This window comes from Canariomyces notabilis (genome assembly GCF_033297395.1).
Source record: "Canariomyces notabilis strain CBS 508.74 unplaced genomic scaffold N656scaffold_6, whole genome shotgun sequence".
Taxonomy (NCBI): Eukaryota; Fungi; Ascomycota; class Sordariomycetes; order Sordariales; family Chaetomiaceae; genus Canariomyces; species Canariomyces notabilis.
In genome coordinates this window covers 487,830-505,444 of record NW_027041828.1, presented here as the reverse complement: position 1 = coordinate 505,444, position 17,615 = coordinate 487,830, and the positions used below count along the sequence as shown (strand labels likewise).

The 17,615-nt window shown below is 54.7% G+C and overlaps 8 protein-coding genes across 8 annotated transcripts; 2 read left to right on the top strand and 6 right to left on the bottom strand.

Annotated features, from left to right (window-relative positions):
* Window positions 1–231: 231 nt before the first annotated feature.
* Window positions 232–1,152, bottom strand: N656DRAFT_576501 (uncharacterized protein). The gene has a single exon (XM_064810157.1). It carries the CDS (start codon window positions 1,021–1,023, stop codon window positions 529–531), a length of 495 nt encoding a protein of 164 aa, XP_064671763.1. The 5' UTR covers window positions 1,024–1,152; the 3' UTR covers window positions 232–528.
* A 130-nt stretch (window positions 1,153–1,282) lies between these two features.
* On the bottom strand, window positions 1,283–6,742 carry N656DRAFT_705925 (AAA-domain-containing protein; the record flags this gene model as incomplete). Its single annotated transcript, XM_064811311.1, has 3 exons — window positions 1,283–3,391; window positions 3,440–3,712; window positions 3,767–6,742. The coding sequence occupies 3 exons, from the start codon at window positions 6,740–6,742 to the stop codon at window positions 1,283–1,285; spliced, it is 5,358 nt and encodes a 1,785-aa protein (XP_064671762.1).
* Window positions 6,743–6,850: 108 nt separating this feature from the next.
* Window positions 6,851–7,605, bottom strand: N656DRAFT_576499 (uncharacterized protein). Its single transcript, XM_064810156.1, has 2 exons — window positions 6,984–7,605; window positions 6,851–6,873 (listed from the first exon to the last, which is right to left on the bottom strand). Exon 1 carries the CDS (start codon window positions 7,447–7,449, stop codon window positions 7,069–7,071), a length of 381 nt encoding a protein of 126 aa, XP_064671761.1. The 5' UTR covers window positions 7,450–7,605; the 3' UTR covers window positions 6,851–6,873; window positions 6,984–7,068.
* A 642-nt stretch (window positions 7,606–8,247) lies between these two features.
* Window positions 8,248–9,942, bottom strand: N656DRAFT_576592 (RNA polymerase I associated factor, A49-like protein). The gene is made up of 3 exons (XM_064810158.1): window positions 9,703–9,942; window positions 9,316–9,644; window positions 8,248–9,257 (listed from the first exon to the last, which is right to left on the bottom strand). The coding sequence occupies exons 1-3, from the start codon at window positions 9,857–9,859 to the stop codon at window positions 8,415–8,417; spliced, it is 1,329 nt and encodes a 442-aa protein (XP_064671760.1). The 5' UTR covers window positions 9,860–9,942; the 3' UTR covers window positions 8,248–8,414.
* A 1,219-nt stretch (window positions 9,943–11,161) lies between these two features.
* Window positions 11,162–13,509, top strand: N656DRAFT_777352 (kinase-like protein). Its single transcript, XM_064814806.1, has 6 exons — window positions 11,162–11,475; window positions 11,623–11,981; window positions 12,031–12,225; window positions 12,283–12,329; window positions 12,384–12,671; window positions 12,729–13,509. The coding sequence occupies exons 1-6, from the start codon at window positions 11,412–11,414 to the stop codon at window positions 13,252–13,254; spliced, it is 1,479 nt and encodes a 492-aa protein (XP_064671759.1). The 5' UTR covers window positions 11,162–11,411; the 3' UTR covers window positions 13,255–13,509.
* On the bottom strand, window positions 13,462–14,758 carry N656DRAFT_777348 (NAD(P)-binding protein). Its single transcript, XM_064814805.1, has 3 exons — window positions 14,689–14,758; window positions 13,977–14,327; window positions 13,462–13,872 (listed from the first exon to the last, which is right to left on the bottom strand). The coding sequence occupies exons 1-3, from the start codon at window positions 14,698–14,700 to the stop codon at window positions 13,567–13,569; spliced, it is 669 nt and encodes a 222-aa protein (XP_064671758.1). The 5' UTR covers window positions 14,701–14,758; the 3' UTR covers window positions 13,462–13,566.
* A 143-nt stretch (window positions 14,759–14,901) lies between these two features.
* On the top strand, window positions 14,902–16,347 carry N656DRAFT_576272 (thioredoxin-like protein). Its single transcript, XM_064810155.1, has 6 exons — window positions 14,902–15,210; window positions 15,278–15,356; window positions 15,429–15,469; window positions 15,534–15,667; window positions 15,727–16,121; window positions 16,178–16,347. Exons 1-6 carry the CDS (start codon window positions 15,177–15,179, stop codon window positions 16,260–16,262), a joined length of 768 nt encoding a protein of 255 aa, XP_064671757.1. The 5' UTR covers window positions 14,902–15,176; the 3' UTR covers window positions 16,263–16,347.
* Window positions 16,348–16,432: 85 nt separating this feature from the next.
* N656DRAFT_767194 (BCNT-domain-containing protein) lies at window positions 16,433–17,494 on the bottom strand (the record flags this gene model as incomplete). Its single annotated transcript, XM_064813539.1, has 2 exons — window positions 16,433–17,102; window positions 17,166–17,494. 2 exons carry the CDS (start codon window positions 17,492–17,494, stop codon window positions 16,433–16,435), a joined length of 999 nt encoding a protein of 332 aa, XP_064671756.1.
* Between the last annotated feature and the right edge of the window lie 121 nt (window positions 17,495–17,615).

Genomic DNA, 17,615 nt, shown 5'->3' with positions numbered 1-17,615 from the left:
CAACTCCTAGCTCAACTCGTTAGCTCGTACGAAATGCACCAACTGCCATTGATCAGATAAGGGTATATCTCAGAGTCCGGGCCATGACGACAGGAATCTCGCAAACGAAGTGCGCACCAATCTAGCCAACGTCTCTGGATTCGATTTTTGATATATCCAGCTTGCACGACACAACCAAGGATGAGACCGCACTCATTTCACTTGCATTGCTGAACTATCCCAAACCCCGAGGGAACTAAAGGGGACAGCAGGAGCCAAGGGAATCGCAATCTACTGAAATGCCCCAAGACTAAAACCCCGTTCCCTGCCGATTTACAGCTAGTGGTCTGCAGGACAAGAGAGAAAACCGAAAGCCCCGAAGAGAGAGAGAAAAGCATCAGAAAAACCGCTCATGAACACATTGTAGTATTCGAGGATGCCTCCTCGACCCAGTCCAATCATGTGTTACACAACCACAGAAATGTTTTATCCTTCCTTCCCATCTCTATAGTCCATTCCTCAGGCCTTGCACCATGACCGCTTGTGGACTTATTGCTGAAGCGGGCACCAAAGAGGCCGCTCCTCGAGAAACTGCTTCATAGAGGTAACCTCCTGCTTCAACTGCTCAATCGACAGAAGAAGCGGCGCGATCTTGTCGCCGACCATGTTCTCGACAATCCTTGGCAACGCCTCACGAAACTCGTCCACTTGCGCTTGCAATCCGTTCTCTGGATTGTCAACATTGGGGGCGGCAGCGACAGGCTGCGATAGAGGGGTGGCGAAAGAAAGGTAGGAACCCAACCGGAATTCTCCCAGCATTGTAGCGACACCCCGGTTCGCCAAGCCCGTCGGATGGCAGAACCGAGAGGTTAAGATTTCTGCGCGCGTTGGAAGCGCTGACGTGACTGTATGGCTGAGTGGGCTGTTTCTCCGTTCTCTGACGGCGCGCTGCAGCTTCGTTCTCAGTCTGCGCAACGCCTTGAGCGGTCTGCAATGGCCCTTCGATGGAACGAGTCCGAGTTGGCTGATGAAGAGCCTGGCCATGTACAACGACCATGTACAACGGCGCCATCTCGACCGTGGCAGGGAAAACAGGATACTTTGCCAAGGAAATGCAAGAGGCGAACGGTGCTCGGTCGGCCCTGCCTCAATACTTCTCCTTGGAGTTGGCGAACTTCGCCTCAACGTCCTCCGTGCTCCAGGTCCTCTGTTCGACTCCCCACAAGAGCGCCCGCCCTGGGAAACACCCAAACATCATCATTCCATCGGTAAACCCCCAAATCCCGAACCGGAGGCGTGCCTACTACCTCAAATAAACCCAAGCCTCCTCCGGCTGACTCTGGCTCTGACCCTGACTCTGACTTTGAGTCGCCCGGCCATGCTGCTGACTCGGTCCCCAGATACCGCCTTCCTGACTCTGGCTCTCGACAGTCTCCAAAACCTCGCCCGCACCATCATCCCCAACCTCGCCATCTTCACCGTCCTTGTCCTTCTTGCCCCGCTTGCCCTGGCTATCAACCAGCATACCCTGGACAAGCTCAATGTCACCTATCGTGTCGTTGAACACCGAGATCATCCGCGAGAGAACCGTCATACGGTTCCACTCGTCGCGGGTGCGCCAGATCTCGTCCATTAGCTCGCGGTAAATCTGCTCTAGCTGCTCGACGCTGCAGCCCGCCGTGCGGTCCGCCAGCCCTTGCCAGAACTCGTTTACTTTGCCCTCGTGGATGACGGGCTGCTGCGAGGAGGTGGCCGACCCAGAATGGCGGACCGAGGCTAGCTGCTGAGAATTAGGGTTCGAATTCGCGTTCGCGTTGGAGTTAGGGCGAGAGTGAGCGCTGGCCCCGTGGCCGCTTCCTGCCTTCGAAGCGCCAGAGCCTGGGGTAGGAGCACCAGGCCCGCTGTTGTTGCTGCTGTTTGAGCCGCTATTATCCCCGGCATTGAGAATGTTCTCCAGGGCCGTGGCCGGCTTGTGCTGTGACGGGCGCTGCGACGAGGATGGGCTGATTTCTTCAGAGATGCGGCGTGCTGGCGCTGGCATGCTGCCCATTCCAAACCTGGGTGGAAGGAGACCTTTGGCCATGGCGTCTGCCTGAGAGTGTGCCCAGTCTCGTTGGCTCGAGCTCGACTGGCTCGGACCCGAATGACTGCTTTGATTGGCATTCTGGTCCTGCGTGTCGATGAGCTGAGACGGCTCTTCTGGGTTGTTTGCCATGCCGTTGGTGTGCTGCGTGCTCCAGTTACCAGAGCCACGGTGGGTCGAGAGCTCCGATGTCTTGGTGGTCGATGCATCATTCAAGATGGCAGATGGGGATACCCCAGGGGGCACCGATGTGATCGCCGAGCGCTGCGATAAGTGCGTCCCGGCGGTTGCTCTACTGGAGTCTCCAAGTGGAGGACGTCCCCGTGGAAGCGGCCATTGAAGTGGCGAGACCATGTCTGCACGGTGTCCAGGCATGGGCTGGGTCTCGTCGTCAAGTCCGCCCATGTGGACATCCTCACCGCCATGCCGGGACGGCACCGACGTCCCATTTGTCAAAGGGTGCGAGTCAGTCGTATCGGGATGTCCATTAGACGGAGGGCTCATTGGCTGGAACCTAGCCACTGTCGTACGCATATCCCGTGTTAGCGGAAGCCCAATTCCCACCGGGCCTTGGGAGTCGCTATCGCCGTCGCCCGGAATGTCGGACTGGATCAAATCGACGACGGGCTGCAGCGCCTTCCTCTTGCGAGCCTTCTCTTCAGCCTCCCTCGCCCTTTGCAGCTGCCTCTGGTAAATCTCCTCAAACCTGATTCCTTGGTTGGCGAGCATTTGTGCAACCTCGTGGACATCGACCTCAACGTTGGTCCGAAGCTCGTTCGCTTTGAGCGTCCGGTCTCGATCACCGATGTTTTTAGCGTCGAGATACAGTCTGTTGATGTCCTTATAGAAATCGATAGGCCTGGCATAATAGCCATTCGCTAGACGCTCCTCAATGGTTGTCGTCTCCAAGTTGTAAAAGAACTTGCCCGTCGCTACTTCTCGGATTCCTTCCGTCCCTTCCTTGTCCTTTGCGATCTCGAAAGGCCGGGTCTCGCCTTGGCCGACATCGGGCCGAACGAAATTCGGGTCGGACTCATCGAAGAGGTAGGCTATCTGCTGAAGTGGGATCACCGGCTGCCTGAACTTCCGGTACTTGCGCTGGATCTGATCCATGATCGGTTGCAAACGCATCTTCAGCAAGTTCAGGTGGTGGAGATCTGCTTTCCGTTGGGCTTTGATCTCCTCCTTGGTAAGAGTCTTTGGTGGTGGCGGAGGCGCAACTGGGAGGTCCTCAAGCGTGCGCTTCTTGCGGTTCACGGGATCCGGGAACTCGGTTGGGGACTTTCTCAAGTGGCTGATGATGTTCTCAAAGAACTCAAGACGGTTTTCCTAGCACTTGTTAGCTTTGTCGTCACCATCGGTCGAAGTGGCACGTACCCGCTCTGGTCGCTCAACAACCGCTCTATTTCGCTTGGAGAAGCCGAAAAGTTCCTTGAGGATCTCAGGAGAAAGCTGCTCGGGCGTACACTCCGCCGTTGCCAGAAGTAGGACCGGATCGGAGGGGGGTATGCTCCTCAGCATCGTGGTGAATGTCGTGATCGCGGTTTCGCTGATGTTGTTCCACCAGATGTCGACCCCCGGGATGAATATGACACTAGGTTTATGCCGCTTTACTTCGGTGAAGCGACTCACAATCACCTGCTCCAATGGCTATAGAATCGGTTAGCAATGTATCCACCATGGCATGTTGAAACATAGTCTTACCCGTCCATCGCCCAGCAGAGTCGCCAGGTCCATCGGTTGCACATGCACTCCTTCCAAATGATGCAGAATTGCCGACGCCAGGTAATTCTGACCCATCCCAGGAACGCCACAAATGAGAAGACGAGGGCGGAATATGCGCGATCGTTCAAACTCTTGGTGCATGGCCTCTCTACCAAATCCGTGGTCGGCATCTTCATAAGGTTCGTACATAGCTTCCTCGAGAGCGGTGGTCTTCTTGGGGCGCGGTAGAATATTATCCAACACCTTCAAAATGGCCCTGAACTGGTTTCTAAGCAGGGGCTCAACGGACTTTGGAAGAGGGGTGGCTGATGACGAGGTTGCTCGTTCAGATGAAGGAACCATCTTCTTGACCGAGATCATAAAGTCTGAAGCATGAATCGTGATCTTATCAGGATCCACCAGCAGCTTCTCCTTTGAGGTGTAGATCTGCGGGTATGTCCTCTGGATAGCGTTAAGTGCAGCTTCCGTGCAGAGGGCCCTCAAATCGGCGCCGCCATAACCCTTGGTATTCTCCGCAAGAGCATTCTTGAACTTATCGGAGATCCCCCAATCCTTGGTGTGGATGTCAATGATAGAACGACGAGCCTCCAGATCGGGCAACGGAAAGTAAAACTCTCTGTCAAAACGCCCCGGCCGGCGGAGCGCAGGGTCAATGTTGTCTGGCCGGTTCGTCGCTCCAATCACAATTACCTGGCCACGGCCGTCCATGCCGTCCATCAAAGCTAGCAGCGTGGAGACGATGCTAGCGTGAATCTGTTCCTGCTTGCTTGATCGCACAGGCGCAAGACCGTCAATCTCGTCAAAGAAAATGATGCTGGGTTGTGTTCTCCGTGCCTCCTCGAATAGCAACCGCAGCTGCTTCTCGGCCTCACCAACCCACTTGCTCAAAGCATCAGCTCCCTTGCGCATGTAAAAGCTGATCTTGCGGCCGCCAGAGCCAACCGAATTGGCCAAGGCTCTGGCAAGCAGTGTTTTACCCGTTCCAGGAGGGCCATGGAAGAGGACGCCTCGAGGAGGCGTGACGTGGAATTTCATAAACAGCTCGGGATATAAAAGGGGGAGCTGGACCATCTCCTTGAGTTGGTCGATATGGCCCTGCAAGCCACCGACCTTGCTAAAGTCGACGCTCATGTCCACCCCAAGAGGGTCAGCGTCAGCAAAGGCCTTCTGGTTCTTGATCTTGCCGACCTGGGGCGTGGCCCCCGCCAGACCTCCAATACCGTCGGCATTGTGAGTTTGGCCTACGGGGTTAAACAGGCCAACTGGCGGTGCCGCTGAGGTCGGTGTCATGCCAACAGCGCCACCAATGCCAGACCGCTGAACCATCTCGTCATCACTGCTGTCAGAGTCGACGCCGCCTGTTGCCCCAGTGCCCCAGGGCCCGCCAAGCAGCGACCCGGGCCCGCCGCCGCCGCCGAACGGACCGTAGGTGCTGTTGAAATTGCGCTCCCAAACCTGACTGCTAGCACCCTTGCCGCCTCTGCGATTCCTTGCAGGGGTCGCAGCCGGCTCGTCATCGTCTTCCTCGATTTCGAGCACTGCAGCGTCAATGGCGGGGATGCTGTAGTTGACTGGCTTTGTGCGCCGTTTCTTAGAGGCAGGCTCCTCATACTGGATCGACGGCGATCGCCGGCGAGTGCGACGCGGTCGCGACCTGGAGCTCTCTCGCAGTTCCTCGAGCTCTTCCGCCATTTCATCCTTGTCGAGCTCAACTTCTTCGTCCCCAGAGTCTTGCCGGTTGCGCCGGTTCCGCCGGCTTCTTCTGCTCTGAGCACGGGAACCACGCCCGCGAGGTGTCGGGGTGGATTCAACATCCTCGTTTTCGCCGTTGTTCTTGGAGGCGTCCGAGCCAAAGGCTTCACCTTCACCGGATTCCTCGCCAGGCTCAAAGTCGCTGCTCGGTTCTTGCAAGCTCTTTCTGCTTCTGAGGCGTGATCTCCGCGTCAGACGACGCCGTCCTGGTGTATTATCGGTCTCAGCCTCTACTGCAGCCGCTGCAGCCTGGCTATTCCTACTGCCCCGGGTCCGTCTGGTAATTGGCGCATCATCGTCGTCATCATCATCATTGTCCGCCTCGTTGATTGGCACGTCTGCGGCCTGAGGAGGCTCTTCATGCTGGTCCTCCTCCATGGCGGCGTCATCAGCTCTCTCCCCTGCCGAAGCAGCATCGTCTTGGCCACTGCCATTTTCCGGCTCGTCCTCACGCTTAGTAAGAGCGAGTTCATCTCGTTCATCCATAGCCTGGTCAGGCTCGTCCTTCGGATCGCTTTCCTGTGTTGCCTCCTCAATAGGATCAGGCAGTTTCTTGAGACCCTTTCCTGCACGGGTGACACGAGTTACCCGGGCTAGCGCTTCTGGGCTCTTACTTCGGGATGCGCGGGCAGGCTGTGCGTGCCTTCCTGAATTCGACAGCTCCACAAGCTCTTCCGCTTCTTGAGTGCGGGCTCTCGTGTGCCGCGTTGGGGGAGGGTGGGCATCCTCCCTGCCGCGCTTGGAGGCTCTCTGCGCTCTTGGGTTCGTCTTGAGAACCACAATTCTTGATGGACGGCCTTGTGGTTTTGGCACCTCTTCGAGATCCTCCTCCCCTTCATCCGAGTCTTTGATCACACTGTCTTCTTCGTCGTCAGTGCTTTCTTTGTAGGATTGTTGTTTGGCAGCAGCCTTTCTCATTCGCCGACCAGTCGCATTAACAGGCAAATCTTCGTCTTCATCGTCCTCGTTTTCATCTTCCCCAAACGAGTCTTCTTGCTCGCTGTCGGAAAGCTCTTCATCGTCTTCGATGTCTGAGCCTCTATATCGGTTGGATCGCTTGCGCGATCCCTTGGGTCTCGAGGACCGTGACTTCTTGATGCTTCGCCGCGGTCGATCTTCGCTGGGGTTGAAGTTTTCGTCTTCTGGATCCGACTTATTGGGGTCGAATCCCTCGAGAATGTCGCGTTTACGCTTTGACGGCATGGTTTACTAGCTTCCGCTGACAGGATGTACTTCGCAGACTTCGAAATCGGTACAGCAACTCGCAACGCTCTCTGGACCGCGACTGCTCTTCAAAGACACGGTGATGGCAGCATCAAGGATACAAGCAGCGACTAGGTATGGTGTGTCAGCCAGCGACACCAAGACATGTGCACGGAATGTAGGCTTGCGCGAGCAACTGTGGGAGGGGGCAGAGAAAGCTATTGGTAGAACGGAGACTTACGAGGTGATTCCAGTCCAGTCGATCACAATGCGAGCATCTGCCTTGTCGCTAGCAGAATTGAGTTGACGATCCCCAAAAAGTGCAACTATAAGGACAAACTCGGTCGAAGGAGCGCACACAGAGATGCTACCCAGGCAAACCCGTACAGGGCGTGATCCAGGTTTTGGGGCGGAAAGCGGAAAGCGGAAAGCAGGAGTAGCAACGGAAGGCTCGCAGACCAAAAGGAAACTATGCCATAGGCAAGACTGGCCAGGAATCGATAAAGTCGCGAAGTCCGACCAGGGGAAAATGGCGAACAAGGATTGCGCGGGTCAAGGTTGAGGCCAGTCGAGCGAGGCAAGATCAGAAGGCGAGCGAGGGATGGAGAGTCGCGCGTTTCTTCCGCTCTTCGCGAGGGTCCGGTTGGCTGCTGACACCTGAGCATGCGACCAATCACAGCTACGAAAACTCGGATAAAGCGGGTCATAGCCCCCTGCAGGCAACAGCGCCCTTCGTGAACCACCTCAGAAAAATCGCAATCCACCGCCGACCAAAGTCATTCAGATGAGCGCGTCGCGAACAGAAATTTAGCCATTGTGAAGCCACGATGAATAGAGTTGCAAATTGAATACCCAAATAGGCGTATCAAGTTACCGCTCTTACTATTGTCATCTTGTACAGCTCAGGGTCACAATACATCAAAGGGGCATTCGCAATTCATAATCGCAAAATTCATCATTAAGAACGCGCTTGAGGCGCATCGCGACGTGTTTCGCCAAAAAAGACAATGTCGTCATGGTATGCGATTGCCGTTCGGGTTGTGGAGAGCCCAAACTTCCCACGTGGCGGATGCGGCTCAAGCGCCGAGAAAAGCACAACTCAACGATACGGGAACCCGGCTTCGGGCCAGCCTTATTACGGACCCGGGCCGATGGCCCAATTTTTACAATCTGCCTGCCGTGGTCTGTGCAAAGCTGATTGATGGCCGTGAAGCGCAGGGTTTGTTGGACCAGCAGTGTCTGCTGTGGGCTGGAAGGGCTGCTTGCTTGTGGAGGGGTTCCGAGGAGCAAAGGGGGGGATTTCGGACCTGGGTCCCCGCCCAGCTGGTGCCCCCTTAACCCCCTTTTTGGATCGCACTGATGCCACTGCAACGGCACTTCGGCGCACTGCAATCCAAGGTGGAATAGATTTCTTTTTCAATGAGTATAGGACAGGCCAGATTCTTCCAAGACGGTGTTCTATTTGATGCTCTATCAGACGCTGTCCTAGCTTTGCACTGTGGTCGGCCAGCTAATGCCCACCAACGGGTTCTCTCTATGTTAGATACCTCATATGCGGCGCCTTTACGTATTGTACAATAACCCAGCGAGATCGCTTATACAATACGCGCCCCTTCCTCCTGGCACCATATCTCAGAATATCCGACGATTGCGAAACCCGCCATGCACCCGATCACCTGCGCTTGGCTGGCTGTCGCATTTTGGGGAACTGTAGAGGCAGAGCGAGCCTCGCGATGTGGTTGACCTTATCTCCCGCCTTGGACGTCTTTACGCGAGCGCCAATCTCCACAAAATACTGGTTAATCTGCTTCTGCTCCAACTTAAGATCCTCCCGTAAGTCGAATGTGTTGACTTCAAAATTGTCGATGATGCTTGCAAAGACGCAGCAGTGCGTCATGAGCAAGTCGATGTGCGCTTTGCGCATCACGCCGTTATCCGAGAATTTCCGCCGGATATTCTCAATCACGACCTCGGGGGCAGGGGCCATCGCCTGTCGCAATTTGTCTCGTTTCCCTATGTTCTTCGTGCCGCGTTCCCTTCCCTGTGATGTTGTGGCCCAGAAAACGAGCATCCACAGTAGGTAGCGCAGGACCCTCAATCTCTGCACGGCATCCTCGTTGCTTGCCACGCGGTTGATACGGTGGGCAACGAACCGAGAGGGAACATGTACCGGCTCCATCTTCTTGACACTTTCTTGCCAGTCCATGACGGGTATAGCGTTGAGGACGTCGGCGCCGATGATTTCCGAAGGAACGTAAACATCCTGGATTTCCTCGGCATCGAAATTGCCGCGAGGTATAGGTCGTGCTGAGTCGACAGCAGCTTGGAGCTCTTCGCGCGTCGCTATGTGGTGGCTGGAGTCTCTGATGGTATCGACGAGAGCACGGTCGCTCTGACCCAGCTTGCCGCTGGACTGGGCCACCAACATGGCATTTTCTGCGACGGCCTGGAGGGCCTTCTTGGCCTTCTTCGTTCCGAACGTCTCGCCCAGTTCCATTTTCATGTCCGGAAATGTCTGCAACATAATCAGCATCATTTGGCGACGACCACAGCAACTGAGGATCTCGACATACTGCATTGGCAGGCGACTTTTCCACTGATTTGTCGACAGGCTGTTTCGACCGGACCGTCCCCCGCACTACCATCTTCTTTGCTTGGATCACCTCCACCTCTCCGGTCCGGGGGTCGATGACGGCGAAGAAGTGATTCAACAGTGTGTCCACGCTTTCGCGGCGCTCTTCCCGGGCAATATAGTCTATTGACCTGTGTGCCGAGGAGTAGAGCGCCATCTCGGATTGCGGGGGGATGCCGCCGCTCTTCCGCCGCTTGGCAGTCGACTGCTCAGCCTTCTCATAGACATCGAATGGAAGGGCGTCAGGAAGAGAAATCCCGGGGGTCAGCGCTGGGTTCCAATTAGCACCGTTGCCTGTCTCAATAAATGTCGAGCGGCGAAGCCTCACCTACAACTGGAGGCGAGACCTGTGGCTTCCGCAGTTTTGTTACCGAGAAAGAGCTTGCGATGGCGGGTTGTTCTTGTTGAAATTCGACTCTTTTTTTCTTTGACTGAGGAGTACCATGTATAGGTAACTTCCGCTTCTTTTCCGGCGAGTCTGCCATTGTGATATGTGGTCAAGTGGTGAATGCAGCCTCGATATTCTATGGTGGGACACAGCGGCTGGTTTGGTGAGAGCGGCATGCACCCGGAACTTTTTTTCTGCCACTAGATCGAGGCTGTAGCTGCTTCACCGCCTTTACTTGACTCCCCACCGAGCCCACTACATAACTCATTGTGGTGGGGTGTCAACCTTCTTCCATTGCTGAAACTTGAGAGAAGAAAAAGAACGCTTTGGGGACACTGAAAAGCAGCTTGGATGTACACTGTTTGGGCCTCTTAGAGTCGAATAAAAGATAACTGATTGCCCAATGCCATAGAGCGATGTGCTCATAACCACTGTGGTTTAGCTCTGTGCTGCATGCTTCCTTGGATAACACTAAAGGAAGCTCTCAGTCAGTAGGATGACGGCATATACTTGTAAAAGAGGTAGATAGAGATGTTCTTAACTCCGCACAATTGAAGCTTGAGCTCGCCGTTGCACATCGAACATTTCACATTGCAATGCCGTTTGCACCAGGAATATGGTTGGAGTTGACTCAAAGCTCAGGTATCGTCAATTCCGCAAATCACGATAACAGACTCGCAACTCTATGGAAGCCCTAAGCTTGCCTGAATCCTAGCAAACGCCGGCTTGTACAGCTCAACCTTGATTGGCAAGCAACCAGTCGTAATCATCGCTCATGATACCGCCAATCCAATCCCTGCCATGTGTGCCGTCCACTTGTCGACGCGTATTCTCCTCCGAGATACAAGGTCGTTGAAGGTTTTCAAGTCGTTGAAATCTCTCGGCCCACTTGACGACGGTCATTGTAAGGCAGCGGCGAGCTTCGGAGGTGACCAGCAGCGGGGGTTGCAGTGCTCAATCCGCCTGCGACCCAGCTGTGATGCGGTGGACTGGTTGAGGTCGAGTGAAAGCGGGCGTTTATTTGCTAGGGGCAAGGCGTCAGCGACAAGTCCATTCCCGGTTATCGAGATGGTAGCAACTCACGATCTAGCTCTCATCTTTCTTCTCTTGCGCTTGAGACGGCGAACGCGCTTCTTTCTCCACTTCGCTCTCATCTTGACTATACGAGGTCAGTGTGATGTAGTGTTTTGAATCGTCGAGCGTGAACCTACATGTTACTTCCTCGATGAGAATTTGCGGTTTGGTTGATGGAAAAGTTCAAGGCTGCATTTTGGGAGGGGAAGTCGACTTAACTACCTAGGGCAAGAAGGGCAGCAGCCCTGTGGGGCAGGTCAGGTGATTGCGCTTCCCAGATCTTTGTCTGGGTTCGTGGCCCAAGCTCCTTCCACCAGCGTTCCACATCGTGGGTCCGAACGCTCAGTTCATGTCTGGCTCCTTCCTCGGTCACACCATATGAAGATGGCCAAGTTTCTGGTGTGATCAAGCTGCGGTTTTTGAGCCAGACTAATATCCGGCAAGGCACCAAATTCTATGAATCCTACCTTGTAACTAGGCCAGCAGATTGAATTTGAATGTTCATTGCAACTCGACCTCTATCCACAGTTGTTGGGTTGATCCGACGCTCCATCAGCCCGAGTCTATGAATCCTCATGTCGTCAACCGCTGTAGGCAGAATCTCCTGGAATGATAGGAGCACGAGTCCCCGGTTAGAAGGTAAGACTTGGCGGCGCAATCTCCTCCCTCTTTCTCTCGTCGGTCTCATCTACAGCCCGCCGACCGCACGCGGAATGCTGCGAGTCCATGACTGACTAAGGTTGAACTACCTTAACCATTCCTTGCTCTCTGATACCAGGATTCCAGGTGACTTCCTGATCCTCCCTAACAAAACCGTCTCGGTCGGGAGGGACGATGCTGCAAACGACGTTGTGCTCCCCGACTTGAGGGTTTCGAGATGTCAGCTTGAGATATTCTGCATCATTGTGGATGAAGAATGCAAGCATGCTCCACTCGTATTTGTGCGCGATCGAGGGTCCTCAAACGGCACATGTGTGAACGGTCAGCTCATTGGAAAGGGGACGAGGCTCTCCCGGGCAAAGCTGCTTGAAGATGGAGACGTGATCACCATTGGCACACATCCTGACCTGACGCTGAAGTATAGCTCATTGCTCCACATGCAGCCTTCTTATACTCTGAGTCCCCTCCAGCGGAAGGAAGTTGAGGTAGTATTAGATTCATGCAAACGACGGCCAAATCCTAACTGTTTGCTAGCTCTTCAAGGACAGGTATATCATCTCCAGCCGCACAATCGGTGACGGAGGCCATGCTTTGGTCTTCCTGGGCACCGAAGTTGAAACAGGACAGCAAGTCGTCTGCAAAGTTCACGATATCAGCCATTATTCTACTGAATCTCAGGAGTTGCGGCGGATCCGCCAGGAGGCAACCCTGCTAAGCACCTTGGATCATGTAAGTACCATGAATCTGACGGTCTATCAGCTTAAGAATGCAATGCTGACTGGGCAGCCAAACATCCTTTCAATCAAAGCAGCATTCGAGACTCATCAGACAATGTAGGATGACCGCTAACCTGCGTGGGGAGCGTTCTGGTATCTAATATTTGCCAGATACATCATTACTGAACTAGCAACTGGTGGTGATCTTTACTCGCTCCTTTCAAGGCACGACAGGTTGGAAGAATACACAGTCCGGTCCATCATCCGACAGGTGCTCCGAGGCGTTGTCTACATCCATAGCAAGGATGTCGCCCACCGCGATATTAAACCAGAAAATATCCTCTGCGGCGTGACCCCTGAAGTCCCATTGCGAGTCATGCTCTCCGACTTTGGAGATTCGGGAATCGTCGGTCGCCAGAGGATGAAGTCGGCCGTAGGGACTCGCTTCTACCGAGCACCGTGAGTTAGAGTACCAGCCCTTCGAACCAACCGACTGACATTACTGACATTCCTCAGCGAATGCTACACTCCTGGCCAAGACCATGACTTGGCGGTTGACATCTGGGCAGTTGGTATGCTCGCCTTGCAGCTATTTCTCGGGTGTGAGGAGTTTCCAGGGCTTGATTCGATACTCTTTCAGAGTCAGGCTGATGTTGAGGCCTATGTGACTTTAATATTTTCCCTCCCATCCTACCATGGACGGATTTCCGAGGCAGGCAAGAACTTCATCCGCCACTGCCTGGCATACGACAGCAAAGAAAGGCCAACGGCCCGCCAGGCTTTCCGTCACAGCTGGCTTCAAGAACCGAAAGACGACCGAAAGTTGTTCAACCAGCTTGAGACGAGGAATGTCGACTTGTGGAGGCCCCAGCGAGCCATGTTCCCTGTGATTCAAGATCTCAGGGCGGAATCACTCCTCAGTATCGGACGCGGAGCTCCTGATATGAGGCCAGGTTTGGAAGACATGGTGTCGCGACACTTCGCGGATCGGATATCAACTCACCCTGCGGCGCCAGGGATTCATCTGTTGAAAGAGAGGTGACGATACCAAACTCATCACCACTAGCAGGACATGGCAATCTGTTTGGAGCCTCTCACCGATGGAAAGGGAACTGTTAGTAAGAACAGGCGGCGGACCGGCTTAAGAAAAGCGTGATCCAAACACTGACTGCCGTTGCTAGTGGTTTACGAACCGGAACATGGCCTTGAGCATTCAGACCCGCTTTACATACTACAAGTACATCTACATTTGTTTCGCAGAGTTGTATTGTACACTTAAAGGAGCCGTCCAGGAAGAACAGTGTTAAGGTCGCTAAAATCACCCCTTTCCGCAGCGAACATTTAATGCATACAGTCAGAGCTTTGAGCTGTCCACCCTCATCCCCTCGTCATCCTGCTCCTTCACAGTCAAGTCCGGGAGTGCAGCGGGCATGATCCTCCTTGGAGAGGCCCCTGGAACAACGGCATATCTGGAAAAGTCCGTTATCCCGCCGTGTTTTCTCAAAAAGTCCTCATCTAACTCAAGCTGTCCATTTACTACCGCCGCGGGCGCCTTCAGCATAGCGATGATCGCATCTGACAAGATGGTCGGCTTGCGCAAGTCTCTCGCGTATGCCCGGTCCTTACGAGTGAACTGCTCGGTGGCTGCCGATTCAATAGCCTATTCCCGGAACCAAAAAAATCAGGTACTTATTCCATCAAAGTTCCCTGGAGAAGGGAGAATGGAGAAACCAAACGGGGGAATCAAAAATGAGACCAACCTACCGCCGCCGGCCAAACACTCGTAACAGCCATCCCCTTTTCCTCCACCAAACCCTCCCGCTCAAAATCCATGCCGAGCCCTTTCGTCAAGACACTCATGCCGACCTTGCCTACGGCATACGCCGTCTTGCCGCGAAAAAAGCGGCTGTAGATGGGCGGGCTGACGACAATGATCCGCCCTCCTCCCGGCTTATTGCGCTTCTTGAGATGGGGCAGGGCCACCTGCACGGCCCCGTATAGCCCTTCGACATTGACGCGCTGCATCAGCTGGAACCGCTTCATGGGCGTCGACGCCACAGGCGCCCACCAGACGGCGCCCGAGTTGTAGACTAGCGCGTCCAGGCGGGAATAGGTCTGGTGGTGGATTTTATTGGGTTATTACTACTCCATACCTAGGCTCCTAGGTACTACTAAGAAAAAGGGGGAGGGGCCGAGCTTGCCTGGATGGTTTTGCTGATGAGTTGTTGGATGCTGGCATAGTCGGTTGTGTCGACTGGGATGGCCGTGGCTTCGCCGCCTGCGAGGGTGATCTCACGGGCTACGGTTGTGATGGTGGACTGGGGAGAGTTGGGGTTAGGTGGGAAAGGAGAGAGTCTGGCGAGGTCGGCTTCTGGCGTGGTAGCTCTGGCGGCGACAACCACTGTCAAGTTCATGTGCGTTAGAACTCGAGGAACCTAAGGCCGAGCCGATGATGAGATGCTGAGGCGTTGCTCACCCGCATATCCATCTTTGGCCAGGTCGATGGCTATTTGACGACCGATTCCCCTGGATGCACCGATTACAAGGGCTACTCGCTTCGTGTTAGTGGGCGCCATCACGGACTGAGGCTTTTCACTGAGACGTGGAGTGAGTGCAACTGTGGGCGTAGTACCGGATCCTTTCAAGGGGTTTGAATCAGGATGAGCACATGGCTCAGATCATGATAGATACCTTATGCTGTAGTTTGGCTATTAAGTCTTTCTATGTACAAGCGCGTACTATAGCTCGTTTCGGCAACCACAGGCCGATTAGTGATCAGTAGGTCCGGGGCAGAAATGCCGGGGGCTCGGAGGTGGGTGTGGGGCCAGCCGAGGCATCACGGGGCATGTAACCGCATCCATAGTCAAGCTCCCTTTCACTCTTACTTCCCACTGCAACTCTCACTTCTACATGGAGATGGTCAAAGCTGCTTGATGTAAAAGTTAGCACTCTTCAGTAATCACAATGGGTGGCCGGATTGACTGTTATCTTGACATTGGTGAGCCATTGAACCACTTTCATTTGGTAACCAGCTTGTAAGGTAAACTCAACTCACACGCTCTCAGCTTCATTTTACAGCTACATTGCTTTCCTCGAGCTGCAACGGAACGCCGAGCTCCTCGCCTCTCACAATGTAGAAGTCGAGTACGTACGAAGCAGTTCGAGCAAACTTGGTTACCGAACCGACAAACTGACACCGAGCCTTAACTCTCCCAGATTCCACCCCGTTCTCATAGGCGCTATCAACATCGGCTCAGGTTCGGTCAAACCCCTGACACCCCAGCCTGACAACCCGACCTTAACCTCTCTCGTTTTAACAAGGCAACCGTCCACCATGGATGCTCCCCGCCAAAGCATCCTACCTCGCCTTTGACGCCCGTCGGGCCATGGCCCGTTTTCCGGGTCTGCCAGTGCAATTCCCATCCAACCTGGAGCAACTGGCCAAGACGGTCATTGTACGTCCCGACCGCCCACTGCTCTTGCCCACATGTGCCACTAACCCATCGAAACCCAGCCCCTGCGGTGCCTCCACTACATAAAACGCACCCGCCCGGCTGAAACCTTCCTCTCAACGCTGCACTACCTCTTCCACCTCTTCTGGTCGCCGCCCAACACGGACTTGACCAAGCCCGAGAATGTAGCAAAGGCATTGGCGGAGGCGCCAGTCGGGTTTCGCGGGGTCCTCGGCGGCGCAGGTGGTAATGGAGAAGCAGGCCGAAGTCGTAGTGACAACAAACAGTTCACGCCTGCGGAGGTAGAAGAAATCATGCGGGCTGCCGCGACGAGCGAGATGAAGGAAGTGTTGAAGGCGACGACTCAGACGGCGCTGGACCGTGGAGCGTTCGGGAACCCTTGGTTGTGGGTTACCAATGGCGATGGGAAGAGCGAGGCGTTCTTTGGTAGTGACAGGTGAGTTTCTTTCTGCTGTGGCTTGAAGAGGGGAGCTGTTGACCGACTGCCTGAAGATTCCACTTCATTTACCAGTTTCTGGGCGTGCCGTACCAGGATGTGACGCTTTTGCCGCCGGACAGGGCTAAGTCGAAGCTTTGAAGAGACTTGGGGCAATCGTGGGAGCTTGGAGGCTGAGGAGCGCCTTTGGATATGAAAATACCGGGTCAACTACCCAGCCCAATTGTATGCCGTTACCAAACCGGGTATTCCTTCCTTGACGCCGTGTATGCATGAACAAAACAGTGTTGCAGCAGCCCTGATGCTCCATGTCAGGCCCTCGCGGCCATCCTGAGCCGCCTGGCTTCCTCCTCCCGGACAGCCTCGCTCCTTGCCAGGAATTCCTGCCTCGCCGCATACGAGTGCTTCGACCTCCCCGCCAGCTCTAGCTCATCCTTGATACCCTCGCGATCAACGTACCCGGCCCAGTCCATCCTGCTCTTTTCCACCGTGTTCAGTTTCTTGGCATCCTTCGCCTGCTCCCGCGCCTGCAGTCTCGCAGACATGCCAAGATTGAGGTCAGCGCGCTGCAACGCCCCGTCGGCGCTGACGGGCTCGAAGCGAGAGCGGAAAGCCTTTCGTGGCATACGTTTTTGCGGCATGCTAGAATCGTCCGCTGAGTTCGAATTCGGGTCGTTCTCAGCGAGGTAGAGCTTTGCCTCGGCCGAGTCGCGCGGGACGAGCTTTTCTTCGGTGTGGATCTTGCCCGCAAAATTGTAGGTCCTCTTTATGCGGATTAGGTCGGGTTCTTCGGCGGCGCTCTTCCCATCCAGTTGCGGTTTTGTGGATGTCTTGGTGACGTCTCCGTTTGGTTGCGCTATTGCAGATACAGATTCCTCTTGGCTTCGACGGCCTACGGGCGTACTGATCATCTCCGCCCATAGTGCATCGACATCGATAGTAACCGGCCCGCTGGCGGCCGCCGCTCGTCTTTCGGCTTTTCTGTAATGAGCCAGTTAATAAGTGTTACCATGTCATGTCATCGGGGTAGCTCGGAGGGCATACTCGGCGGCACGCATCCCCCGCGTCTTGACAATCCCTCCCTCGCCGCCATCGTCCTCGGCAGCGCCGGCTCCGTCATCTTTCTTTAGCTTTTTGAGCCGTTTCTTGGCCTTCTCAATTACCGCCTCATCGCCCGAGTTTTCAAAACCGGCATCATCCTCGGGGCGGTCGTCGTCGGCCCCCTCATGTTTCCTCTTCCTGGTTGACCCTTTGTCTCCATCATCCGCTTCGTCTTCGTCCAACACGTCGTCATCAGCGGGCACGTCGTCGGGCGCAAAGTCAGAGTCTTCTTCCGATACATAGTCTTCTTCGTGGTCTAACACTGGTGCCATCTTGAGGCGGGAATATGTTCGGGTGGGTGATGACTATTGAAATTGCTTTCGTTTCTGGTCCATGTTCCGTAGCTCGTTGAATGTATTGAATAATCCAAATCTTATCGATAGTGTAGGTGAT